Source organism: Balaenoptera musculus, chromosome 18, assembly GCF_009873245.2.
Source record: "Balaenoptera musculus isolate JJ_BM4_2016_0621 chromosome 18, mBalMus1.pri.v3, whole genome shotgun sequence".
NCBI classification, from domain to species: Eukaryota; Metazoa; Chordata; class Mammalia; order Artiodactyla; family Balaenopteridae; genus Balaenoptera; species Balaenoptera musculus.
Window position 1 is genome coordinate 77,700,284 of NC_045802.1, and position 24,458 is coordinate 77,724,741.

General features: G+C 46.2%; 1 protein-coding gene across 10 annotated transcripts in view; it reads left to right on the top strand.

The window, feature by feature from the left end:
* Window positions 1–24,458, top strand: part of ARHGEF7 (Rho guanine nucleotide exchange factor 7) — a 133,619-nt gene that overhangs the window by 75,153 nt on the left and 34,008 nt on the right. For all 10 annotated transcript variants that reach the window (XM_036831778.1, XM_036831781.1, XM_036831782.1 and 7 more), the window contains 3 exons: window positions 1,918–2,006; window positions 11,620–11,714; window positions 11,940–12,035. In XM_036831778.1, the coding sequence (XP_036687673.1) occupies window positions 1,918–2,006; window positions 11,620–11,714; window positions 11,940–12,035 (280 nt within the window). The remainder of the gene's footprint in view (window positions 1–1,917; window positions 2,007–11,619; window positions 11,715–11,939; window positions 12,036–24,458) is intronic.

Genomic DNA, 24,458 nt, shown 5'->3' on the forward strand with positions numbered 1-24,458 from the left:
AATGAGGCAGTTGCCAAGTTATTTGCTTTTAAAAACTTTGAAGCAGCTTCCAGTCATTCTCGTGCACTAGCCTTGCTGGCGCCCGTGGTGCGGTGCGTCTTCCTGCGCGTGCAGTTTATGACCCCCGGGGCGGTAGTTCAGGCTTCAGCCGCCTCCCTTTACTGTCGTTGCATGTGCTTCCCCCAAATTGCGGATTTTAGAGATGAAAAGGCATTTTTTTCTTCGGATGGAAACGTCGTAGTTTTTTCTTCCACAGTTAAAGGCTTAGCTGCAGATACAAGATTGGGCAGCAAAGTGTATTAGCTAGGCTAGATTGGTTTTCCTCCTTGTGTTTCTCATGGTTGAGAAGTAGTTTATTTCCTGTGGGGTTCTGCTTCCATCCCATGGGCAGAGAGAATTCTTTCAGCTAGGAATAACACCTTCTGTTTTGTTCGTTATTTTCAGCTGTTTGGAAAACCCTTACAGTGAGGCATTGAAAGAAGATTTAGGTAAACAGCTCCATAGGAGGAGGGGGACCCACAGCTAAAGACAGTGCGTTTTGCTTTGGGCATTTTTGGGGTTTCTGTTGCTGAGAAGATAATGGAGATATTGAGCAGTTGGGATGAGGGACCCGGAGCTCAGGAGTGTTTGCGGGGGGGGAGGGAAATGCTGCCGAGAGAGAGATTCTGGACAGGTGTGCTCAGCGTCCTTCCACCTAACACGCCGGAGGGGCGCCGGCAGCCACGTGTGCAGCAGGAGCCTGCAGAGGAGGCAAGGGAGGAAGGGGGCTGTACAGGCCGAGGCCCCGGCAGCGCTCTTCACCATTTCTCCTTTCCTCCCCACCGGCCCCACTCTGATATCCAGCCTCAGGAGCCTTGGAGACCAGTGATAGACGCACCCCGCAGAACCCCAGTGACAGACACACACCCCACGGAACCCCAGTGACGGACAGACACACACCCCACGGAACCCCAGTGACGGACAGACACACACCCCACAGAACCCCAGTGACGGACAGACACACACCCCACAGAACCCCAGTGACGGACAGACACACACCCCACGGAACCCCAGTGACGGACAGACACACACCCCACGGAACCCCAGTGACGGACAGACACACACCCCACGGAACCCCAGTGACGGACAGACACACACCCCACGGAACCTCAGTGACGGACACACCCGCCCCACGGGACCAGGGACAGACAGACAGACAGACAGACAGACACACACACACACACACACACACCGCCCCCCGCCCCCCCACCAAGGAATCAGTTGGCAAGCGCTTCTTCAGTACCTATTCTGAATACATCTCTCTTGAATGGAGTTGGATGAAAGCCATGTAATGTTCAGTACTTGAATCCTTGCAGTAACCGTGACCGCTTTCCGTGTTGCCCCTGGTGTGGAGGCTCGTAAGGCAGTGTGGTTTTTCTTGTCGCCCTGCGTGGGGTGGCTTTCCTGCTTTGTCTGTCACCCTTGTTTAGAGGGACGTCTGCATCCTGAGTGACCTGGGTCCCTCCAAATACAGTCCAGCCTGTGGGTCTTGATGTCTTAATATTGTTATGTGTCTGCCCACGTTGTCTCTGATGCTGTGGGCGTAATAATTCACCCGTACTGCACGCCTGGGCTGCATGTTTAGCTTATAGATCAGGTCTGTTTTGTTTGTTGGCGGCAGTGGTGCGTAATCCGTCAGAGTTCCAGCCTGAGCTGGGAGGACGGGCTGGAGGAGGCACGGGTGTGGAGGCCTCTGAGCTCAGGGGGCCGACCGTGAGGCGGAGATGGGGCTGGGGGCCTGCTGGCTGCACGGGCTTCTGTCCCGCCACCCGTTGGGCTGGGGGCTCAGTTGGGCCCAGAAGCTGGGGCCGTGCGGGGCTGCCGCGCGTGGTCCTCTCTAGGGTGAAGCCGTAAACCTGCCCTACGTCTTTATTTCAGAAAAGCCCGTGTCACCCAAATCTGGAGCCTTGAAGAGCCCTCCCAAAGGATTTGATACGACTGCCATTAACAAAAGCTATTATAATGTGGTGAGTAATTGCAAAACATTTTTGAAGAATAACTTGTTTTTTTGAATGTCTCTAAAACTGAGCAGTGTAGAATGTAGGTAAACTGCCTAGAGAGGGAGGAAGGATATAAAAATCACGTATCGTCCGCCACACAGATACAACCACCGTTAATGTTCTGCTCTGTTTCCTTCTGGCCTCTATGTATTTCTATAATATTCTTACATTTTTGTATTAATGTGTGGAATAGTACCCTGTTCTTAGTGCATAACTGGGTATTGTGATTATTTCCCCATACGGTTACAGATCTTCAACAGTGGGATTTTAAAAAGGTGCATAATGTGATTTACAGGTTTTACGTGCATCAAATGCCATTATACTCATATTTGGAGTAGATCGTCAGTTTTCCAGATCAATACAGTTTCTAGTTTATTTTGTGTGAACGTAGTCTTTCCTGAGATTGATGTGTATATATATCAAATAGCATGAAATTAGAGGAGAGTGTCTAGACATTGTACATAGTGAAGACAAGGGTTTCAGAATCCTAAAATTTGCTGCATTTTGAAACTTGAGCAGTTTGTGAGCTTAAAAAGTACCTGTGGTATTAAATCTAATATCTAATCCAAACCTCCTTTTTCCTGAACCGTTGCATCTGCTGGAAATGGGAAACGATAGTCTCGATTTGGGTAAATTTTGCATTGCCGGTATATATCCTACCTGGCGTGATAAACCAGCAAGGTACACTTTCTAAGCATGGCTGTGTTTTGAGTTCTGTGGGCAGTGTGCACTTACTTAGTTATTTCTTTCCCCACTCCCAATCTTTTTTATTTTCTTGATCGGGGATATAAATCTGAGTCACGAGACCTTTGAGGGTTTGAAGTAAAACAGCAGCTGCTGAGCGCTTCCTGGCAGCAGCCCTTTCATCATGAGAGTTTCATCTCCGGTGCTTTTATGAAGAGATGGTGCAGAGTCGTGCAGACCTGGACCAGTGACCTGGGGCTGTGCGCTCAGCTCTCTCCTACGCGTTTGCCCCCAGATCTTGCAGCGCAAGTTGGCCTTGGGGACCCTCGTTCATTTCTCAAGGATTTGTCAGGGGCTCGCTCGGCCAGGCCCTGCTAAAGGCGTTGCTGACGCAGCGGTGAAGAGAATGGCAGGAACCCCTCCCCGTCGGTGTTTCCTCTCACCTCCTGCCCCCGATTCGTGGCAGGACCTCACTTCTGTACCTCTTCTGCTGCCCGTTCTCTGTGCGCCAGGCCGCTGAGCGCACCCCTGGTGGCCCGTGGCCTCCCCGCTCCTCGTGTTGATCACCTCCTTCCCTGAACCTCTCCACCGTCTTGCTGGTCTGTCCTCGTTCTCGTTAGCGCTCTTCACCGGCCTCCTCTGGACTCCGACACCCGCTGGCAGAGCACACCTGCGTCCCGAGGGCTCAGGGCGCCTGCCTTTCCTGGCTGAGCTCTGCTCTCCAAACCCCCCTCATTCGAATCTTTGTCTGTTCGGGGTTTGTTCCTGGGATGTGGCTCTGCCCACATATTTGCTCTTTAGTACATGGAATGTGTTATGTGTGGTGTCCTGTGCTTCTTCAGGGTTTGTTAGGAGGAAAACTTTCAACTTACGGAGCTGCCTTTTCTTCGTGCATCCTTATGTGGGACGTTGGTTTCTTTTCTGGGGGAGGCTCCGGCGAGCAGTACACTCTTAATCCAGGTGACGTTCCAGAGGCAGATCCTTACCTTCCACTAGTGTCTGCCCAGATAATTGTGTCAGAGGAAAGCAGTCGGTGCCGTGTGAACTGGTGCCAGCAGTGCCGCGCTAGTCTCCGGGAGCCCTGCTTCCATTGGGTGTTTCGTAAAACTAGGTAGCCGTGCTTTTCTAGAAACCCTGGTGGGTTGTTTTCTTCGGCATTGTGTATCGTGTAATCCTCTCCAGACTGAAATGTAACCAGTGCTGTTTTAGATTTCCTTCTTTAACTGCGCTTATACAGGGAGAAGAGCCTTTGTGTCACATGTGGTGTTGTCTTTGAGTCAGCCAACTCTTTCATTCTGGATGATGGGGAAACACCTTGGCTTCAGAATCACATCCAAACGGTTGTTTACATAAAGCTGTATGAGTGAACAGCGCATGTTAAAATTGCAGTCGTGACGGACATCGACGTATAGAGCTCGTGGGAATCATCTTTTGGCATATAGCACTCTCACTCTGCAGGGAACAGAACTGGTTAGTGACTAAGCCAGGAGTCAGTTTCAGCTTTCCTGAATTCCATATTTATAAATTATACAGAAAAGTAAAATGTGGGACACAGTATGACAAGCAGAACAAATAGAATAGATAATGTGTTAAACTTTTCACACTTCCTTGTGTAGTTTTGTTTTCACAGAAAACTGCAGAAGTACAGATATTTTTAACCCCACTGAGAGATAAGAACACTCTCTAGGAGGTGAGACCAGTGTGGGCTGATGATCTGTGAAAGATTTAGGTCCCCAGTTGGGGTCAGTGGGGAGCACAGGAGAGCATTCTAGGTGGAGATGCAAACGCGCGGAGGTCAAGAGGCCGTGAGGAAGCTCCGCCGTCATGTGATGGTCAAGACTGGGGAGCAGGAAGTGGCTCCTAGTGACTTATGGCTGTCCTGACGGGCCGTTCGTCACCTCTCTCTCCTCCCCTTCCGGAACGCCTCCCCGTGCACGTGTCGGCAGACACACTGGCTTTCTGCAGGTCTCTGAGGTGCTGTTCATTTTTCTTCATTCTTCCCTTCTGTTCTAGGGAGTTTTTTGTGTTTGCTAATTATTGCTTTTGCTAGCTCAAATCTGATCTTGAGGCCCTACCTTTCAATTCATAATTTCCATTTGATTGTTTTTATAGTTCAATACAGACTGTATTTGAGTCATTGTTCTCATACTTTTAAAAAATTCTTTAAGCATAGTTTTCTTTAGTTCTTTGGACACTTTGTTAAACAGGACTTTTATTATTTTAGGGCAGTTTTAAATTGTCGGTAGACTTGAGAGGGAGCTAGACTACCCACGTACCCTCTTCCTCCCACCCCGCCCCCCCCCCCCCCCCCCCCCACACACACACCCCTGCCTCATTACCAGCATCACTCACCAGATGGGACATTGTTCACCGAGGATGGACCTGCACTGACACACACAGTCATCCAGACTCCCCAGTTTACTTTAACGTTCACTCTCTGTACATGCGTGTATTCATCATTATAATGTCAAATACGTCACTGCCCTAAAAATCCTCTGTGCTTTGCGGCTTCTTTCCTCTCCACCCTAACCCCTACCCCCGGCAACCACTGATCTTTTTACTGCCTTATAGTTGGAATCATCCAGATTGTCGACTTTTCTCTGATATTTACTTTGGGTACCTGGTTGAGCTACTAGGGGTAAATTTCCCGATACTGGGGGCAGGGGTCCCCCGTGACTGTGTCTCCCCAGGGTTTATAACTCAGGCCGGTCTGCACTGAGCCTCTAGCGCGTCATCAGCTACAGCCCAGGTCCTCCCACCCCAGCGTCTCTGCTCCAGGCAGTGGGGCTCCATCTTGGGGGCAGTGGCCTTGTGTCCCCTCCCCTTATGGACTCGAGAAGAGTTGTCGATTTTCAGTCTGTTCAGCTTTTTACTTGTTGTTAGGGTGGAGTGACGACTTCCACGTTCCTCACGTGCAGAACCAGGAACTGTTTCTCAAAAGTAATATGGCACCTGTTCATGTAATTCTGAAAACACTGAAGCCCTTTAATGTGGTAATTCTACTTCTTGAAATCCACCCCAGAAAAATTACCTGAAAGGTATTCAGAGATGCTTGTGCAAGAGTGTTTTCACAGGATGCTTTGTTACAACAATAAGTTGCAAGCAACCTAAATATGTAGCAGTACAAGAATGGTTAAGACACCAGCAGTACATCCATTTATAATTCTTAAAAATGCACGTGAAGCTTTAAAAAATGTCAAATATTCCTTTTAGGTGCAATAAGCAAAATATAAAATTACATTGGTAATGTGATTTAATTATGTAAAAATGTTGTCACTGAAAGTAGAAGGAAGTGTGCCAGAGAATGTGGCAGAATTTCATTACTTGATAATGCAAGTAATAGAGATGTTTGGAGGATTACTTTGGCACCAGAGCCCAGACTGTGCTGGAAATGTCAGCAGGGCGTTAGAGACCTCAAGTGGGGGAGTCCGGGCCTCAGACATGGAGAGTCACGATGGAAGAAAAAACCCGTAGCTTTGCTTTAAGTAAAGAGTTGATTAGTTTTTGTGACAAAGCCAGCCAGCACTGTTAACTTTGTTTTCTAACGTGAAAGTGTTTGAGGTCAGTCTGTCTTCAGGCTTAGGTCAGTGAATGGTCCGGAGAGCCCTTCTTTAGGTTCTGCGGGGAGGGGTGCTCCGGCTTTGTGTGTAGTGTTTGGGCGCCCTCTCGGGGGGCTGGCCTGGCGGAAGCCCCCCAGCTGCTCGCACAGTCATGTGTTTGTAAAAGGACGTTGGAAATGCTGGCCTTGGCCTTGTAGTGTTGTTGCGAGGATTAGCGGTTGACCTTAAGGTGCCTGGTGAAGTGTTGGCCCTTAAGAGGTTTTCATGGTTACTAGGAAGTGTTTAGAAGCATTCAGGGCATTAGGCCTCATTGAGGCCACCGTTCCATTTGCCAACAAGCATCCCATTTGAGGATTAATTACCTGGGAGAGCTGTAGTCAGGGGTGACAGGATCATATAATTAGAGGGAGCATGTGTGTGACCTGCCTGAGCTTGATGGATTTGACAATGAAAGAAATTAACTGCACCTACGGCCTGGTAGCAGACACCTTTCCCGGTGGAGATCAGAGAAGCTGGATGCCCACCCCCAGAGGGAGTGAACGGTCTTTCGGCACCTCTTTTAGGGGATGAGGAGTTTCCTCAGTCACCAGTAGAGAACGAGGTTTCTTAAATATGTCCGTCTGGGAAGATATGGGTCCTTATGGCCTTCCGTGTCCAGTGATGCACTGTGGCTTTATTTTCCAGGGTTACATCAGTACTCCTTATCTATGGACAGCAAATGGGGCATTGTTTGCTTCTACTCCCCGGAGTACAATGAAAAGGCAAGGTAGCTTTGTCTTTGAAAGACTGCAGATATAATAGGTAGCAATCAATAGTTTTAATAAATGTTCAGAATAGATGTGCATCTTTCATAAAATGCCGTAGGAAACCTCCACGGACCTTTCCGGTGCTCCAGAGCAAATGTGCGCCCGTCCGTCCCCTTGGCTCCTGGAGTTGCCTGGAGCCTCTGCCTGGTGGCCGGAGGTTGGCCTAGAGCCACACTGACCCCAAGCACTGCTTTGGCTTCTTTTATCCTTTATGGTCCCTTTACCTCGCCAACCTTAGCCAAGACCGCTTCTCAGTCCTGACGTCTGGTGTCTCCGCCCAGGGCCCGTACGAGGCTCAGGCCCATTATGGCTCTCACCCGGGACGGCAGCTCAGCTCCCTGTGCCCTCTGGGGAGCTGTGCCCTCCTCTCCTGTATCCCACCCCCATTCACACCGACCGCGAGGAGCCTGCTGGCGTCTTTGACAGATTCTGCTCCCACTGTGTTTATGTAGTTTCCTTGTCTTATATAGGTGGAGATTCCCCGGTGGTAGCAGGAGCTGGGTAGAGTAGCAGCTGAGGCTGGGCCTGTGAAGGAAGGAAGGGTTGAGCTCTTCAGTCGTGGGAAGGGCCGTCTTGTGAACTAGTCACTTCCTGAAGAGTGGAATCAGGTGAAGGAGCTCCCAGTAGGACTTGCATGGGTTTGGGTTGGAAGGCTGTACGAGGTGCTTTGTAAGGTGCCTCCTACCTGAGGTCAGGGAGTGGACTCTGAGTACCTGTCACAAACCAGTAAGAGCCCTTTGGTGAAGACCTGGCAGAGCTGGGACTCGCACCCGGGTCTGCTGGCTCCCAGGGCCAGCCCCTGGCTGACAGACCACAGCGGCCCTGCAGCTTCTGCTGGAGCTCTTGCGTAGTAAACCTGCAGCGTTTGGAGGAAATACATCCCAAGACCTCGTGAACTCCCAAGTTTAGAAATACTGAAGTAACGTAACTCCTTCTAAAAGGCACAGTAACGTACACATTTTGCGTGCCCCGCCCCCCAGACTCTCTCTGCGAGTTAACGTTGTGAAGTGCTAAGAACACGCAGAAGTCAGCACGCTGCGTCATGCCAGCGGCTGCCAGTGGGGCTGGGGAGTGGGCTCCCGCTGCCCTGTCCTCATGCCTCTGGCTCTGGGGGGCGGGCAGGGCTGCAGGCACAGCTTCCTGCCCTGCCTGTCCTTCCTTCCTCTCCTTTCCCTCGGGGCGGGTAGCTAGGAGCGGCTCAAGTCCTCTCTTGTTGAAACTTTAACCCCTAAAATACAGTTTAAGTAGACCAGGCTGAAAGGAAATGTGCGATGGTTATTTTTCCTTGTGGTTCAGGGGGCTAGTTCGGTGGGTGGGAGAGGGGTAAGAATAGCTGTGCCATTCTTGAGTGTTTCCTACTGTGTTTCTGAACCAGGCTCATGGTTTTGAAATTGGGTTTTAGTTTGTGATGATAATCTTTTATTGTATCTGGATCAGATGACTTAATGTTACTGTTTTTTCTCTTACACGTAAATCAGTTATTTATTTTTAAAGGAGTATCAATGACACATAAAATAGAACATATGGCAGCTACCAAAATTTGCACTGGAAGTTGTGACTCGTTTGTAAAATGAGCGGTGCTCAACGCTCCTTCCCTGGCAATAATGAAGTGAGTTTCTGTGGTCTGCAGGGTAATGAGTCGGTCCTTTGTTTTGCTTTGCTGTAACGGCTGACAGTTCAGGGATTGTCTGTGTGGCTTGCCCAATGTCGTCCTCCTGTGTGGCACCATTGTTTGACCCGACTGGGCTCTCCACGCCTCCCGCCTCGGGGAGAGCGTGTGTCGGCTGGGCTCAGCCCGGCTGTTCCTCACGGTGCCGAGCAAAGGCTGCTCTTCCTGTGAAAGCTGCTCGCGTTCTCTGGACCAGCCTTTGTGTGATGGAGCTGTGGCAGCCGGGCTGTGAGGTCTCATGGGGTCCTGCAGCAGCCAGAGTGCGCAGAAGTCAAGAAAGGGGAGACAGGTGATGGCCGGAGCACACAGACGTGCCGCTGACCCCGGGGAGGGACGTGTGGCCTCCTGGCAGAGTGGATGGTCGGCGCCAGCGTGACTCACTTAGCAAGTCTTGGTCGTGTGTTTGTGAAAAGCTAAGTGTAACTTGGATGGTTTGGGTGGGATAACTATAGAGCTTGACTTGAGCACTTACTTGAAGATCATGTTTACAACTAGTAGTTGAAATTAACCAACTTAACTGTCATAATCGGTGCAGTCTTTTCTTTGGCATTACTTCTGGTAGATTCTCTGGGAAGCTTTTGTCTCTGCTTGCTCTGCTTAATGCCGCGATTGAAGAAGTGTCGTTTTCTTCTTCTTGTGCGCATGCTCCTGATGTTGCCACGCAGGGATTTTCCTCTTCCATCGCACAGGAACTGCTTTTCTGTTTTAGAAAATAGGTGTAGAGGTTTCTGAGCATGTCCTAAGCAGTGTTGCTAATAGTTCCTAACAGTTGTAATTGAGACATGAAATCATAGTTTAATGTTCATTTTCACATTAAAAAAGGGCTTTTTGTCTTACGCACCTGTGACAGATTTAAATTTTAATTTTTTTTTAGTTCAGGGACTCATTATGCTTGGCTTGCTTCGCGTCATTCTGCAGGATAAGATGTGGATTAAAGTGTGTGCTCTGGTGGTGCAGTGGCAGGGCTACTCTGTGCTCTCTGTTCTCCAGTCTTTTGACCCTTGGGTCCACCGAGTATTTCTTTGAGGGGAGGCGTTGTAACTGTAAGATCAGCACCCACATTTCCCCACAAAGGGAGGGTCTCCTGGAGAAACCCCTCCCCCTCCACCCGCCCGCTCCACCAGGCATCTGTGAATAGGTCCATTCAGGGGCGAAACCAGAGCTGAGAGTCAGAGTGAAAGAGCCTGATTCTCTTCATCTTACATAGTGTAGTATGTGAGTTATCTAATCAGGGTTGCATTTACTCATGAATGACTGTACTCTCCTCGAGAATGCAGAAAACAGCAGTGAGCAGAATAATAATCCGTGTTGCTTGTATTAATGTTGAAATCTAGCTTAATGATTACTTTTTTCTTAAACGTTTAGACATACATTTTGATTATCAAAAATCGGGGGAGAAAACCGAGCGTGTTTGATATCTTTATTCTGTATAATTTCTTTTGCAGGGTTAACTTAGGATGATGTGTCAGTTTTGGAAGACGGACAGCACATTTTAGCGCATGCAGTAGATCCTCAGAAAATATACATAGTACAATTTTCTGATTGAAGAAGATGCTGACTCTCTAGCAGAGTGGGATGGAAACCATAGCTGAGGAAGGGATCTTACTTGCTTCCACTGGAGCCATTAGCCTGTGGCTGGAGAAGGCAGCGCGGGGCAGTGCAGGGTCAGCTGAAGGCTCACATTCTGGCTCTGGATAAGTTACTTAACCTCTCTCTGCTTTACTGTTTTCCTCTGTAAAAGGAAGGTTTTTGCGAGGATTGGAGATACTATGGGTAGGACACCTTGCTCGGTGCCCAGAGTGTAGCGTGCATCGGGAGTTAGTAGAAGGCCACCTTTACACCTGGGCTCCATCGGGCTCCACCTGCAGACCTGGAGCCGTCCCGCCCTGCCCAGGGAGGAGCTTTGCTCTTGGCCATTGCTGATGGAAAGGGGCACGTGTTTTTAGTTCCGCTGTTTTGCACTTATGTTTATGTTTTTAAGAGTTGTTAACTGATTTTGGCTATATTTGCTATAGGGTATCAGGAAACATTTTAATGTCAAGGTTGATTTCTAATTATCCTCCTATCTTTAAATACAATGGTGGCTATATAAAGGTTGCTTTACACTGGTAGACCTTTAATTTTTAATGTGTATAGGATGATCTGAGACGATCATCTTCTCTAATGAAAGTCTGAGGTTCCCAGAAATGGACTGAGGTTTACTAGACGCCATCTAAAGGGTAAACTTCATGTTTTTTTTAGTTGATATACTTTCCGTATGTCAAAATGCATAGATTTTAAGGGTACAGGTCAGTGAGCTTTGATAGGTATATGTATCTGTGTAACAGCTACCCAAACCATGACGTAGAACTTGTCCATTACTCCAGAAATTTATCTCACGCCCCTTTCCCCTTTGTCACTCCCTCCCACCCCCGCCTTTTGACTTCTGCCATCATAGGTTAGTTTTGCCTGTTCCTGGACTTGCTGTAGATGGACTGTGCGGAATGTCCTTGTTGTGAACGGCTTCTTTCACGCAACACAGTGTTGTAGAGATTCATCCACGCATCCACGCTGTTGCGATGATCAGTGCTTCCTTCTTTTTTTCTAAACGGACTTGGCGTTACTTATCTGATGATGAATTCATTCTGGCCTCATTCTAGGTATACCTGTGTCAAATGTGCTTGGCAGTGGGATGAAGTCAGTTGTGTAGCCTTGGTAACAGTTCATTACATGGATTTAGTAGTTAATCACAGGGAGTGACTGATGATATCAAACAAATTAGTATTACATAGAAGCAACAGTGTGAATTGAACAATGGTGATGAACTTGCCAAAGCGTATACATCTTAATGTCAAATAATACTTATTTATCATTTATCGTAGGTGCTACAGAATATTTTGGAAACAGAAAATGAATATTCTAAAGAACTTCAGACTGTGCTTTCAACCTATCTACGGCCACTGCAGACCACTGAGAAGTAAGTTAGATGATAATTGTGTCAAGTGTGGAAGAGTCGTCACCTTGGCCGTTCCTTCGTATTTTCAGAGAATAGAGGCTGAGCTACTGGAACAGAATTAGCAGCAGTTTCCCATAGACATGAGCAATTTGTTTATTAGACTTTTAATAGGGTGCTGGGCTGGGAGAGGAGAGGAATGTAAGTAAAACTGCTCACTTATTTCTCCTGTTGTTTTCTCGGCTCTAGGTTAAGTTCAGCAAACACTTCATATTTAATGGGAAATCTAGAAGAAATATGTTCTTTCCAGCAAATGCTTGTACAGTCTTTAGAAGAATGTACCAAGTAAGTAAGATGCTAAAAATTGCAAAATTCAGATTGATTGATATAAATGGTACTTAAAGGATCAGGTTTAGCATAATTTTAGAATTCACATTTCTAAAGGTGGAAACTAGGTTATTTATTTATTTATTTATTTAGATGTGGACCATTTTTAATGTCTTTATTGAATTTGTTACAATATTGCTTCTGTTTTATGTTTTGGGTTTTTTTTTTGGCCGCGAGGCATGTGGGATCTTAGCTCCCTGACCAGGGATTGAACCTGCACCCCCTGCATTGGAAGGCAAAGTCTTAACCACTGACTGCTCCAAGGAAGTCCCTGGAAACTAGGTTATTTTGAATCTTTGGGGTATATCAACTTTTATAGTAAAAGCTGTGTTTTAGACTATTTTCATAGGAGGGATCTACTGACTATTTAGAAAAAGAAAGGCTTCCCTGAGTGGTGATTCTTTGGCTTGGGGCCAGCGGGGTCGGGGAAGCAGGAGTGTAGAACCCCTGAAGAGGGAGAGAGCACGGCGTGTAGCAGGGCCTGGGGTGCCCACGGCTTCATGCCTTACGTGCCACCGTGTGGGCGGCCACATTGCTCCCATGCCCTCCCTGGGGGCCACCCTCCCAGCACCTTCATGTGTCCAGCAGCCCGGAAGCCCCGGAGCCCCAGCATTTGGGGGTTTTTACGGCGGTCTCGTTACAGAGCCGAGATTGATTAAATACATCGTCGGCCGCTGGTGATCCTCCCAGTCTCAGGCCCCTCTCCCCTCCGTGGAGGTCTGGGGTGGGCTGAAGTCCCCACCCTCCAATCACGTGGTGGGTTCCCCCGGCAGGCCCCCCCCATCCTGAAGCCGTCTGGGGGATCAGCCCAAGCCCCGGTGTGGTTAAAGGGGCGCGGTATGGGTAACAGAAGACGCTCCTGTCACTCAGGAAATGACAGGGGTTTTAGGAGCTCTGTGCCAGGAGTGGGAGCCAAGCCCAAATGTGGGGTTAGGGTTCTAGATGGGGAGAGCACCGCGAGGGCAGAGTGGGCTGAAGCCCGAGGCGGGAGGGGAGCCTCAGGGCAGGGCTGAGCCGCCCCGCCCTCGGGCACCTTGTAGGGTGACTTCCAAAGAGTAGCTAGAAACCCTTCCTGTTTGTAAAATTGACTTCTCTTTTGTAAAAGTTACTTTAGACGGAATGTCGCCACGGTTGGGTTTTCTAGGATCGAGCGTGTTCCCCGAGGTCCCCGCAGCTTGTGCCAGCCGCCCTTGTCAGGGGGTGGTCCAGCCTGTCTCATCACTTACTTGTGTGCTCATGCATTCGTTCGTTCATGCGTTTGCTGGTTCTCCTGTTCTGCCTCCCTCATGGATCACCCCACGCCCAGAGCTCTTGTAGCTGGTATCCTCTTTCCAAGCATTCTTCTTGCCTGAAAGGAGTTCTCTTTCTTGTGGTAGCGTCTGCCCTGCCCTTGTGCTGACACTGCCCTGGCTCAGGCCGGCCTCGTCCTCCCTGCGTGCTGCACGGACTCCTGACCAGGCCTCGACCTCCAGGTGGCCCCCTGCGTGTCCACTTCTCCCCCAGCCTCTGGTCCGAGCTCTGCTCAGGACCTTTGGGTGGCGCCCGGTTACTCACATGTTGCTTCACAGCTGTGTTTTATGGACTGGCCTTCGAGGTGCTTGTGCAGGCCGCCTCGTGCGGGGAGAGCTAAGTTAGGAGATGAGCTTCCGAGTGGTGGCAGTCTGACGGGGTCCCTCCCCGATGGGTTCCCGCCCGTCTCTCCCGCTCCTTCCCCGTCTTGCGCCGCAGCTCAGAAAGCAGGCCTCTGTCACTGCCTGCCACCCCCAGGGCAGGGAGCAGGGGTGCTGAGAGGTGACTCCCCGCCCGGCCCTCCCTGCTGCCCCCTCCGTTTGGATCCGCTTCCTCCTGCTGCCCCTCTAACTGAAATCCCGCTGGCTCCGTCAGCCCAGTGGACACGGTCAGTCCTGGTCACAGCCTGCCCCTCTCCCCGCGTTCGTTTACATGCACATTTGCGCTTTGTTTACTTGCAGACTACTTTTTAGTGTATTGTAGACTGAGTTCCCATCAGTTCTCTTATATATTGTAGGGCTTCAGCTTATCGAAGAAAATATTTAATAAATAAGCATTTAATGTAATTGCTATTGGTTAAATACACATTGTGTATTGATTTTGTTTAAAAGTTAATTATAAAGCATATCTTAAGGTATAAATAAATTCATTTTTATAACGGACCATTATTGTAACATTTTCACGCTAAAATAGTATTTGTTTTAGATTATTATCAAAATACAAATTTGAACTAGAGGATGTAGTTCATTTTGTTTGAAAGTTGTTTTTTTGAACCATCCAAATAATAGCAAGCATGGGTGATCCAGAGATAATATTCGACTTTGTAGAATAGACTGGCTTAGACTCAGAGCACACTTCGGGTTTTGCCTGGGCCGTCCTTATTAAAGAGCAGAGCGTAGGACTTGAGCTTATTTGGAGGTGATTTGGGGTTGATGGCGCGCTGACCCAGGTGATTCCGGTCATGGGAATCACCTCTCACCTCAGTGGCGGAGTCTCCACGGTGGACTCAGCGTCAGAAACTGACCTTCTGCCCCTGGCCCGCCATGCTGTCACCTGGGAGGCCCCTGAGTAGCTCTTGCCATAATTTCCTTACTTGTTGAGACTGCAAGATTCCATAGAAACGTGATTTCAAAGCACATGTCCAGCACTAGAACCTTAAGAGTCTAGGGAATTTAGAAAGTGAGGCAGACCAGTGGCGTGTGCGGGGACACGGGCACATGGCCCGGGGCGGGGGGGGGGGAGCCTGAGAGAGCTGCTGGCCGGTGGGAAGGGACTCCTCCCACCAGAGCCTCAGATGCTGCCCCTTCCCGGGGCTCTGGCACCCTTGAGGGGGTCGTCCACGTTCAGGGTTTGGGGTTCGGCAGGAGAGGACTTGCCGGGGGCTGCCGGCGGCCCCTGAGGCTCCTGTGAGTGGGCACTTGTGGCCGCTCGTGTAGACATCTCTCTCGATGCTGTCTGCCGAACTGCCTGCTGAGGTTCACCTAGCGGGTAGCCGTGCCCTCGTGCTGATCTTCGTCTCCCCTTGGAAATCGGTGGTTACTGGACTGTGAACCCCCTCTCTGTCCAGCTAGCATTACCAGCAGGAATAAATGTGCTCTGGGGGAAAATGGTGTAGCAGTTCTGATTTCTCAGGTTTTTCCTGGGATTCATTCCTTTTCAGTCTACGGAAGGAGAAAGGCCCTTGGCTATCCCCTCTTGTTACAGAGACTGTTGGCTGGACTGTTTGTGTCACCCGCCTGTTATTATCAGACCATTGATAACACCTCACCTGTTATCAGATCCTCGGTTGATAACACCCCCCCTTATCAGACCACTGATTGGTAACAACCACCTGTTATCAGGCCATTAGTAACATCCCTCCTGTCATCAGATCAGTGATAAAACCATACTTACCAGACCACTGCTGACCCCGTACCCACTGTCAGAGCTGGGCGTTGGGCCACCAGGAGGCTGCAGGTAGACGTGGCTGACAGGTAGCCCTGTGGCCTCCACACCCCAGTGGGGGCCCTGCCTACACGTTGTCATGCTCTAAAAGCCACCTCTAGAAGCACAGGAGAGAACCACAGTGAAAATCCTCTGTTTCAGTTCTTAAGTCATATTCTGTGTTGATGATCTTTGTGAGTTTTGCATGCCCCGTTATTTCAGTGCTCTCGACGGTGTTAGGTGTGAGGCATGTTGGCACAAGACCTGGGCTCCGTGTTAGGACCGCTCATGTAACCTTTCTGAGCTCAGTCTGTTGTTGCCTTCTGGCAAGTTGATGGATTATGAGGGTTTTATAAACTGATGGGGGGCAAGCGTAGTGAATTCCTCCAGAACTGGGCTGAGAGAGGTCATAAAACTCTAGGGCCAAGGCGCGACAGGTCAAAAGAAAGAAAGAAAAAGGAAGGAAGGAAGGAAAGAAAAGTAAAAGAGAAAGAAAACCTTGTATAGTGAAGTCATTGTCCGTATATAATTCATGGACGTGTAAGAAATGAAAATCCCTAGACCTAGATTTTAACTACATTCTCCTTTGAGTGCCTCGGGGCTGTGGTGTTGGACCAGGTGGGAAATGACGTCATGACAGCGTATAGCCCGGCACCGAGCAGTGTGTATGCGGTCGCAGTAACTTCATCGTTTAGATAGTGCATCTCTAGTCTCCCTGTGCCCTGTCTCCGGCAGTGTTCTGTTTCTGTTGGCCAGACTCTGACATCCCATCATTGCCGTTGCTTTCAACCCCCTCAGCGGGGCAGCCGGGGCTCCCTGCTGGGTCTCTCGTTGTAGAAGTCGGCCTCCTCCTGGTTCCCTGTGTCTGAGTATGGACATCACCTGCTCAAATGTCAGTGCGTAATAGTCTCAGTAGATGTGTCTTAGGTGTCTGGATCCTGGTAGCAAGCAGGTCGTCCCAGTGTGTCTTTGAGGAAGGCATTCTTGGCTGTGTGTGATGCCTGGTCCTTGGTGACTTGGAAAGGATGCTGGCCTTTGTCCCTCTCCTGGAGGTGTGTGTTGTCCTCCTCTGAGGGGTGCTGCGGTTTGTGTCTCAGAAAATTGAGACATCATCTCTGTCTTATAGTTAGTTTATTTTTGAACTTGTTTCGTATTCCCCTGAAAGACTGCAGTCACTTTTAAGGTAGAGATCATTTCTTTCTCTGTTTTTTTTTTTTTTTTTTTTTTTTATTCACACACACACACACTGTATTTTATTTTTACAAGACATAAATAGACTGACACCAAGCATTGTACATGGATGACCACAACAAAAGCAACAATGATTGCAATTACCAAACATGAAACACACTCATACTATGTCATAATATTGACATTCAGTCCAGTAATCCTCCACTGTAACAGCTCCTTTACTTTGCAGTGAAAATTGATTTGTATATTCTTTGCCTCTGAGTCCTTGTGGGATTTTTTTTTTTTTTAAATTCAGACAGAAAGTCACAAAAATTATACTCATCCTCATCAGTTCACTCAGTCCCATGTAATTAATTTTTTTTTCATCTTGATCTTTTGTTAGCACTTTTATGAGTTCATCAGTTTTTCATTAGAGTTCTGAAAATGCTTATTCATTCAGTTCAGCAGTACAGTCAGTTACCAGAAACCTGTACTTGTCAGAGTCTTTTCCATGAATTTCTTGAAGATGAAACCCTTTTATAGGAACATATTTGCAAAATCATCAGAGTACACCCAGAACTGTCTGTAAATGACAAAAGACTTAAAAATGACCACGGTTAAAGATTTGATGAAAGTTCATAATAATGCAGTTGACAAGAAAATTAGTTATTTCTGAGATATACATTTTAAAGTAATAACTAGGATTATTACTTATAACATTATACCAGAATATATAAGATTTTTAGAAATTTCATGTAATGTCTGAAACATTTATATTAACATATTTCCATACATATTTCCATACAAATACAAATATAAGATTTTTAGAAATTTCATGTAATGTCTGAAACATTTATATTAACATATTTCCATACATATTTCCATACAAATACAAATATAAGATTTTTAGAAATTTCATGTAATGTCTGAAACATTTATATTAACATATTTCCATACAAATAACCCAATGAAAGTTTAGTATTAGTTGTTTTGTTTGTTTTTTTATACTGCAGGTTCTTATTAGGCATCAGTTTCATACACATCAGTGTATACATGTCAATCCCAATTGCCCAATCCAGCACACCACCATCCCCACCTCACCGCAGTTTTCCCCCCTTGGTGTCCATATGACCATTCTCTACATTTGTGTCTCAACTTCTGCCCTGCAAACTGGCTCATCTGTACCATTTTTCTAGGTTCCGCATACATGCATTAATATACGATATTTGTTTTTCTCTTTCTGACTTACTTCACTCTGTATGACAGTCTCTAGATCCATCCATGTCTCAACAAATGACTCAATTTCGTTCCTTTTTATGGCTGAGTAATATTCCATTGTATATATGTACCACAACTTCTTTATCCATTCGTCTGTTGATGGGCATTTAGGTTGCTTCCATGACCTGGCTATTGTAAATAGTGCTGCAATGAACATTCGGGTGCATGTGTCTTTTTGAATTACGGTTTTCTCTGGGTATATGCCCAGTAGTGGGATTGCTGGGTCATATGGTAATTCTATTTTTAGTTTTTTAAGGAACCTCCATACTGTTCTCCATAGTGGCTGTATCAATTTACATTCCCACCAACAGTGCAAGAGGGTTCCCTTTTCTCCACACCCTCTCCAGCATTTGTTGTTTGTAGATTTTCTGATGATGCCCATTCTAACAGGAGTGAGGTGATACCTCATTGTAGTTTTGATTTGCATTTCTCTAATAATAAGTGATGTTGAGCATCTTTTCATGTGCTTCGTGGCCATCTGTATGTCTTCTTTGGAGAAATGTCTATTTAGGTCTTCTGCCCATTTTTGGATTGGGGTGTTTGTTTCTTTGATATTGAGCTGAATGAGCTGTTTATATATTTTGGAGATTAATCCTTTGTCCGTTGATTCATTTGCAAATATTTTCTCCCATTCTGAGGGTTGTCTTTTCGTCTTGTTTATGGTTTCCTTTGCTGTGCAAAAGCTTTGAAGTTTCATTAGGTCCCATTTGTTTATTTTTGTTTTTATTTCCATTACTCTAGGAGGTGGATCAAAAAAGATCTTGCTGTGATTTATGTCAAAGAGTGTTCTTCCTATGTTTTCCTCTAAGAGTTTTATAGTGTCCAGTCTTATATTTAGGTCTCTAATCCATTTTGAGTTTATTTTGTGTATGGTGTTAGGGAGTATTCTAATTTCATTCTTTTACATGTAGCTGTCCAGTTTTCCCAGCACCACTTATTGAAGAGACTGTCTTTTCTCCATTGTATATCTTTGCCTCCTTTGTCATAGATTAGTTGACCATAGGTGCGTGGGTTAATCTCTGGGCTTTCTATCTTGTTCCATTGATCTATGGTTCTGTTTTTGTGCCAGTACCATACTGTCTTGATTACTGTAGCTTTGTAGTATAGTCTGAAGTCAGGGAGTCTGATTCCTCCAGCTCCATTTTTTTCCCTCAAGACTGCTTTGGCTATTCGGGGTCTTTTGTGTCTCCATACAAATTTTAAGATGATTTGTTCTAGCTCCGTAAAAAATGCCATTGGTAATTTGATAGGGATTGCATTGAATCTGTAGATTGCTTTGGGTAGTATACTCATTTTCACAATGTTGATTCTTCCAATCCAAGAACATGGTATATCTCTCCATCTGTTGGTATCATCTTTAATTTCTTTCATCAGTGTCTTATAGTTTTCTGCATACAGGTCTTTCGTCTCCCTAGGTAGGTTTATTCCTAGGTATTTTATTCTTTTTGTTGCAATGGTAAATGGGAGTGTTTCCATAATTTCTCTTTCAGATTTTTCATCATTAGTGTATAGGAATGCAAGAGATTTCTGTGCATTAATTTTGTATCCTGCAACTTTACCATATTCATTAATCAGCTCTAGCAGTTTTCTGGTGGCAGTTTTAGGATTCTCTATGTATAGTATCATGTCATCCGCAAACAGTGACAGTTTTACTTCTTCTTTTCCAATTTGTATTCCTTTTATTTCTTTTTCTTCTCTGATTGCCGTGGCTAGGACTTCCAGAACTATGTTGAATAATAGTGGTGAGAGTGGACATCCTTGTCTCGTTCCTGATCTTAGAGGAAATGCTTTCAGTTTTTCACCATTGAGAATGATGTTTGCTGTGGGTTTGTCATATATGGCCTTTATTATGTTGAGGTAGGTTCCCTCTATGCCCACTTTCTGGAGAGTTTTTATCAGAAATGGGTGTTGAATTTTGTCAAAAGCTTTTTCTGCATCTATTGAGATGATCATATGGTTTTTATTCTTCAATTTGTTAATATGGTGTATCACATTGATTGATTTGCGTATATTGAAGAATCCTTGCATCCCTGGGATAAATCCCACTTGATCGTGGTGTATGACCCTTTTAATGTGTTGCTGGATTCTGTTTGCTAGTATTTTGTTGAGGATTTTTGCATCTATATTCATCAGTGATATTGGTCTGTAATTTTCTTTTTTTGTAGTGTCTTTGTCTGGTTTTGGTATCAGGGTGATGGTGGCCTCATAGAATGAGTTTGGGAGTGTTCCTTCCTCTGCAATTTTTTGGAAGAGTTTGAGAAGGATGGGTGTTAGCTCTTCTCTAAATGTTTGATAGAATTCACCTGTGAAGCCATCTGGTCCTGGACTTTTGTTTGTTGGAAGATTTTTAATCACAGTTTCAATTTCATTACTTGTGATTGGTCTGTTCATATTTTCTGTTTCTTCCTGATTCAGTCTGGGAAGGTTATACCTTTCTAAGAATTTGTCCATTTCTTCCAGGTTGTCCATTTTATTGGCATAAAGTTGCTTGTAGTAGTCTCTTAGGATGCTTTGTATTTCTGTGGTGTCTGTTGTAACTTCTCCTTTTTCATTTCTGATTTTATTGATTTGAGTCCTCTCCCTCTTTTTCTTGATGAGTCTGGCTAATGGCTTATCAATTTGGTTTATCTTCTCAAAGAACCAACTTTTAGTTTTATTGATCTTTGCTATTGTTTTCTTTGTTTCTATTTCATTTATTTCTGCTCTGATCTTTATGATTTCTTTCCTTCTGCTAACTTTGGGTTTTGTTTGTTCTTCTTTCTCTAGTTTCTTTAGGTGTAAGGTTAGATTGTTTACTTGAGATTTTTCTTGTTTCTTTAGGTAGGCTTGTATAGCTATAAACTTCCCTCTTAGAACCGCTTTTGCTGCATCCCATAGGTTTTGGGTCGTCGTGTTTTCATTGTCATTTGTCTCTAGGTATTTTTTGATTTCCTCTTTGATTTCTTCAGTGATCTCTTGGTTATTTAGTAACGTATTGTTTAGCCTCCATGTGTTTGTCCTTTTTACGTTTTTTTCCCTGTAATTCATTTCTAATCTCATAGCGTTGTGGTCAGAAAAGATGCTTGATATGATTTCAATTTTCTTAAATTTACTGAGGCTTGATTTGTGACCCAAGATGTGATCTATCCTGGAGAATGTTCCGTGCGCACTTGAGAAGAACGTGTAATCTGCTGTTTTTGGATGGAATGTCCTATATATATCAATTAAATCTATCTGGTCTATTGTGTCATTTAAAGCTTCTGTTTCCTTATTTATTTTCATTTTGGATGATCTGTCCATTGGTGTAAGTGAGGTGTTAAAGTCCCCCACTATTATTGTGTTACTGTCGATTTCCTCTTTTATAGCTGTTAGCAGTTGCCTTATGTATTGAGGTGCTCCTATGTTGGGTGCATATATATTTATAATTGTTATATCTTCTTCTTGGATTGATCCCTGGATCATTATGTAGTGTCCTTCCTTGTCTCTTGTAACATTCTTTATTTTAAAGTCTATTTTATCTGATATGAGTATAGCTACTCCAGCTTTCTTTTGATTTCCATTTGCATGGAATATCTTTTTCCATCCCCTCACTTTCAGTCTGTATGTGTCCCTAGGTCTAAAGTGGGTCTCTTGTAGACAGCATATATATGGGTCTTGTTTTTGTATCCATTCAGCCAGTCTATGTCTTTTGGTTGGGGCATTTAATCCATTCACGTTTAAGGTAATTACCGATATGTATGTTCCTATGACCATTTTCTTAATTGTTTTGGGTTTGTCTTTGTAGGTCCTTTTCTTCTCTTGTGTTTCCCACTTAGAGAAGTTCCTTTAGCATTTGTTGTAGAGCTGGTTTGGTGGTGCTGAATTCTCTTAGCTTTTGCTTGTCTGCAAAGCTTTTGATTTCTCCATCAAATCTAAATGAGATCCTTGCCGGGTAGAGTAATCTTGGTTGTAGGTTCTTCCCTTTCATCACTTTAAGTATATCATGCCACTCCCTTCTGGCTTGCAGAGTTTCTGCTGAGAAATCAGCTGTTAACCTTATGGGAGTTCCCTTGTATGTTATTTGTCGTTTTTCCCTTGCTGCTTTCAATAATTTTTCTTTGTCTTTAATTTTTGCCACTTTGATTACTATGTGTCTCGGCGTGTTTCTCCTTGGGTTTATTCTGTATGGGACTCTCTGCGCTTCCTGGACTTGGGTGGCTATTTCCTTTCCCATGTTAGGGAAGTTTTCGACTATAATCTCTTCAAATATTTTCTCTGGTCCTTTCTCTCTCTCTTCTCCTTCTGGGACCCCTATAATGCGAATGTTGTTGCGTTTAATGTTGTCCCAGAGGTCTCTTAGGCTGTCTTCATTTCTTTTCATTCTTTTTTCTTTAGTCTGTTCTGCAGCAGTGAATTCCACCATTCTGTCTTCCAGGTCACTTATCCGTTCTTCTGCCTCAGTTATTCTGCTATTGATTCCTTCTAGTGTAGTTTTCATTTCAGTTATTGTATTGGTGATCTCTGTTTGTTTGTTCTTTAATTCTTCTAGGTCTTTGTTAATCATTTCTTGCATCTTCTCAATCTTTGCCTCCATTCTTATTCCGAGGTCCTGGATCATCTTCACTATCATTATTCTGAATTCTTTTTCTGGAAGGTTGCCTATCTCCACTTCATTTAGTTGTTTTTCTGGGGTTTTTTCTTGTTCCTTCATCTGGTGCATAGCCCTCTGCCTTTTCATCTTCTCTATCTTTCTGTAACTGTGGTTTTTGGTCCACAGGCTGCAGGATCGTAGTTTTTCTTGCTTCTGTTGTCTGCCCTCTGGTGGTTGAGGCTATCTAAGAGGCTTGATGGGAGGCTCTGGTGGTGGGTAGAGCTGACTGTTGCTGTGGCGGTCAGAGCTCAGTAAAACCTTAATCCACTTGACTGTTGATGGGTGGGGCTGGGTTCCCTCCCTGTTGCTGTGGCGGTCAGAGCTCAGTAAAACCTTAATCCACTTGACTGTTGATGGGTGGGGCTGGGTTCCCTCCCTGTTGGTTGTTTTGCCTGAGGCAACCCAACACTGGAGCCTACCGGTGCTCTTTGGTGGGGTCAATGGCAGACTCTGGGAGGGCTCACGCCAAGGAGAACTTCCCAGAGCCTCTGCTGCCAGTGTCCTTATCCCCACGGTGAAACAGAGCCACCACTCGCCTCTGCAGGAGACCCCCCAACACCAGCAGGTAGGTCCGGTTCAGTCTCCCCCAGGGTCACTGCTCCTTCCCCTGGGTCCCGATGCACACATTACTTTGTGTGTGCCCTCCAAGAGTGGGGTCTCTGTTTCCCCCAGTCCTGTCAAAGTCCTGCAATCAATTCTCTCTAGGCTTCAAAGTCTGATTCTCTAGGAATTCCTCCTCCCGTTGCCGGACCCCCAGGTTGGGAAGCCTGACGTGGGGCTCAGAACCTTCACTCCAGTGGGTGGAATTCTGTGGTATAAGTGTTCGCCAGTCTGTGAGTCACCCACCCAGCAGTTATGGGATTTGATTTTACTCTGTTTGCGCCCCTCCTACCGTCTCACTGTGGCTTCTCCTCTGTCCTTGGACGCGGGGTATCCTCCTTGGTGAAGTCCAGGGTCTTCCTGTCAATGATTGTCCAGCAGCCAGTGGTGATTCTGGTGCTCTCGCAAGAGGGAGTGAGAGCACGTCCTTCTACTCCGCCATCTTGGTTAATCTCCCTCTTTCTCTGTTTTTAATCTGTTCGCGGTGCCTGAATGAATGGTTGAAGTTAATTTGTTGAGTCGGTGACTGTTTCTCCTGCAGATACACGGAACTGTGACTAATCCCTGAAGGCTATTAGAAACCCACTTAGGGCTAAGTTCACACTGGAGAAGAGTCTGCTAAAAGTGCAGATGCTAGCTTACTTTGGCTTCAGAGCTGAATCAATGAACTGAGCAGTGAAACTCGCAATAAGAAGCACACGCCCGGTCAGGGTTAGGCCGCTGCGTTATGGAAGTGCTGTTGACAGCTGGCCCGTCCTCCCCCATTATTAAGGCGCCTCTCCTGATCTGGACGAGTCTTTTCCCCACGTCAGTGATGATGATGATGATGATGGTGATGATGATGGTGATTGCCTGTAGGTTTTGTTGGCATGCTTGTCTCTCTGCCTACCGCCGATTCTCTCCAGCCTTTGCCCAAAGGGAGAGAGGGCTGTTGTGTTTTCTCATCTGCCTGTCTTGATGCTCCTTCAGTAGAAAACCTTCCCGACCAAGTAACCACATGTTATATTTCTCCTTATTTTACACACAGTTTAAGGCTTCATGACATTATTTTTCTCACTGCCCAAGGAATCCTGGACTTGCGCACAGGTCCTGGCGTCTGGACGCTGGAGAAAAGGACGGGCTTGGTTGGCTGCTTTATGGCAGAGCGGCTTCCGAGGCAGGTCCCTCCCCCCGCTGGCTCGTGGTTGGAGCACATACAGTCTGGGACTTGTGTGTGTCGTTTCTGTGGGGTGGTGCACAGGCCCTCCTCCCGCATGGTTCCCACGTTCACTACTGTCTGTGGCACTCAGGAT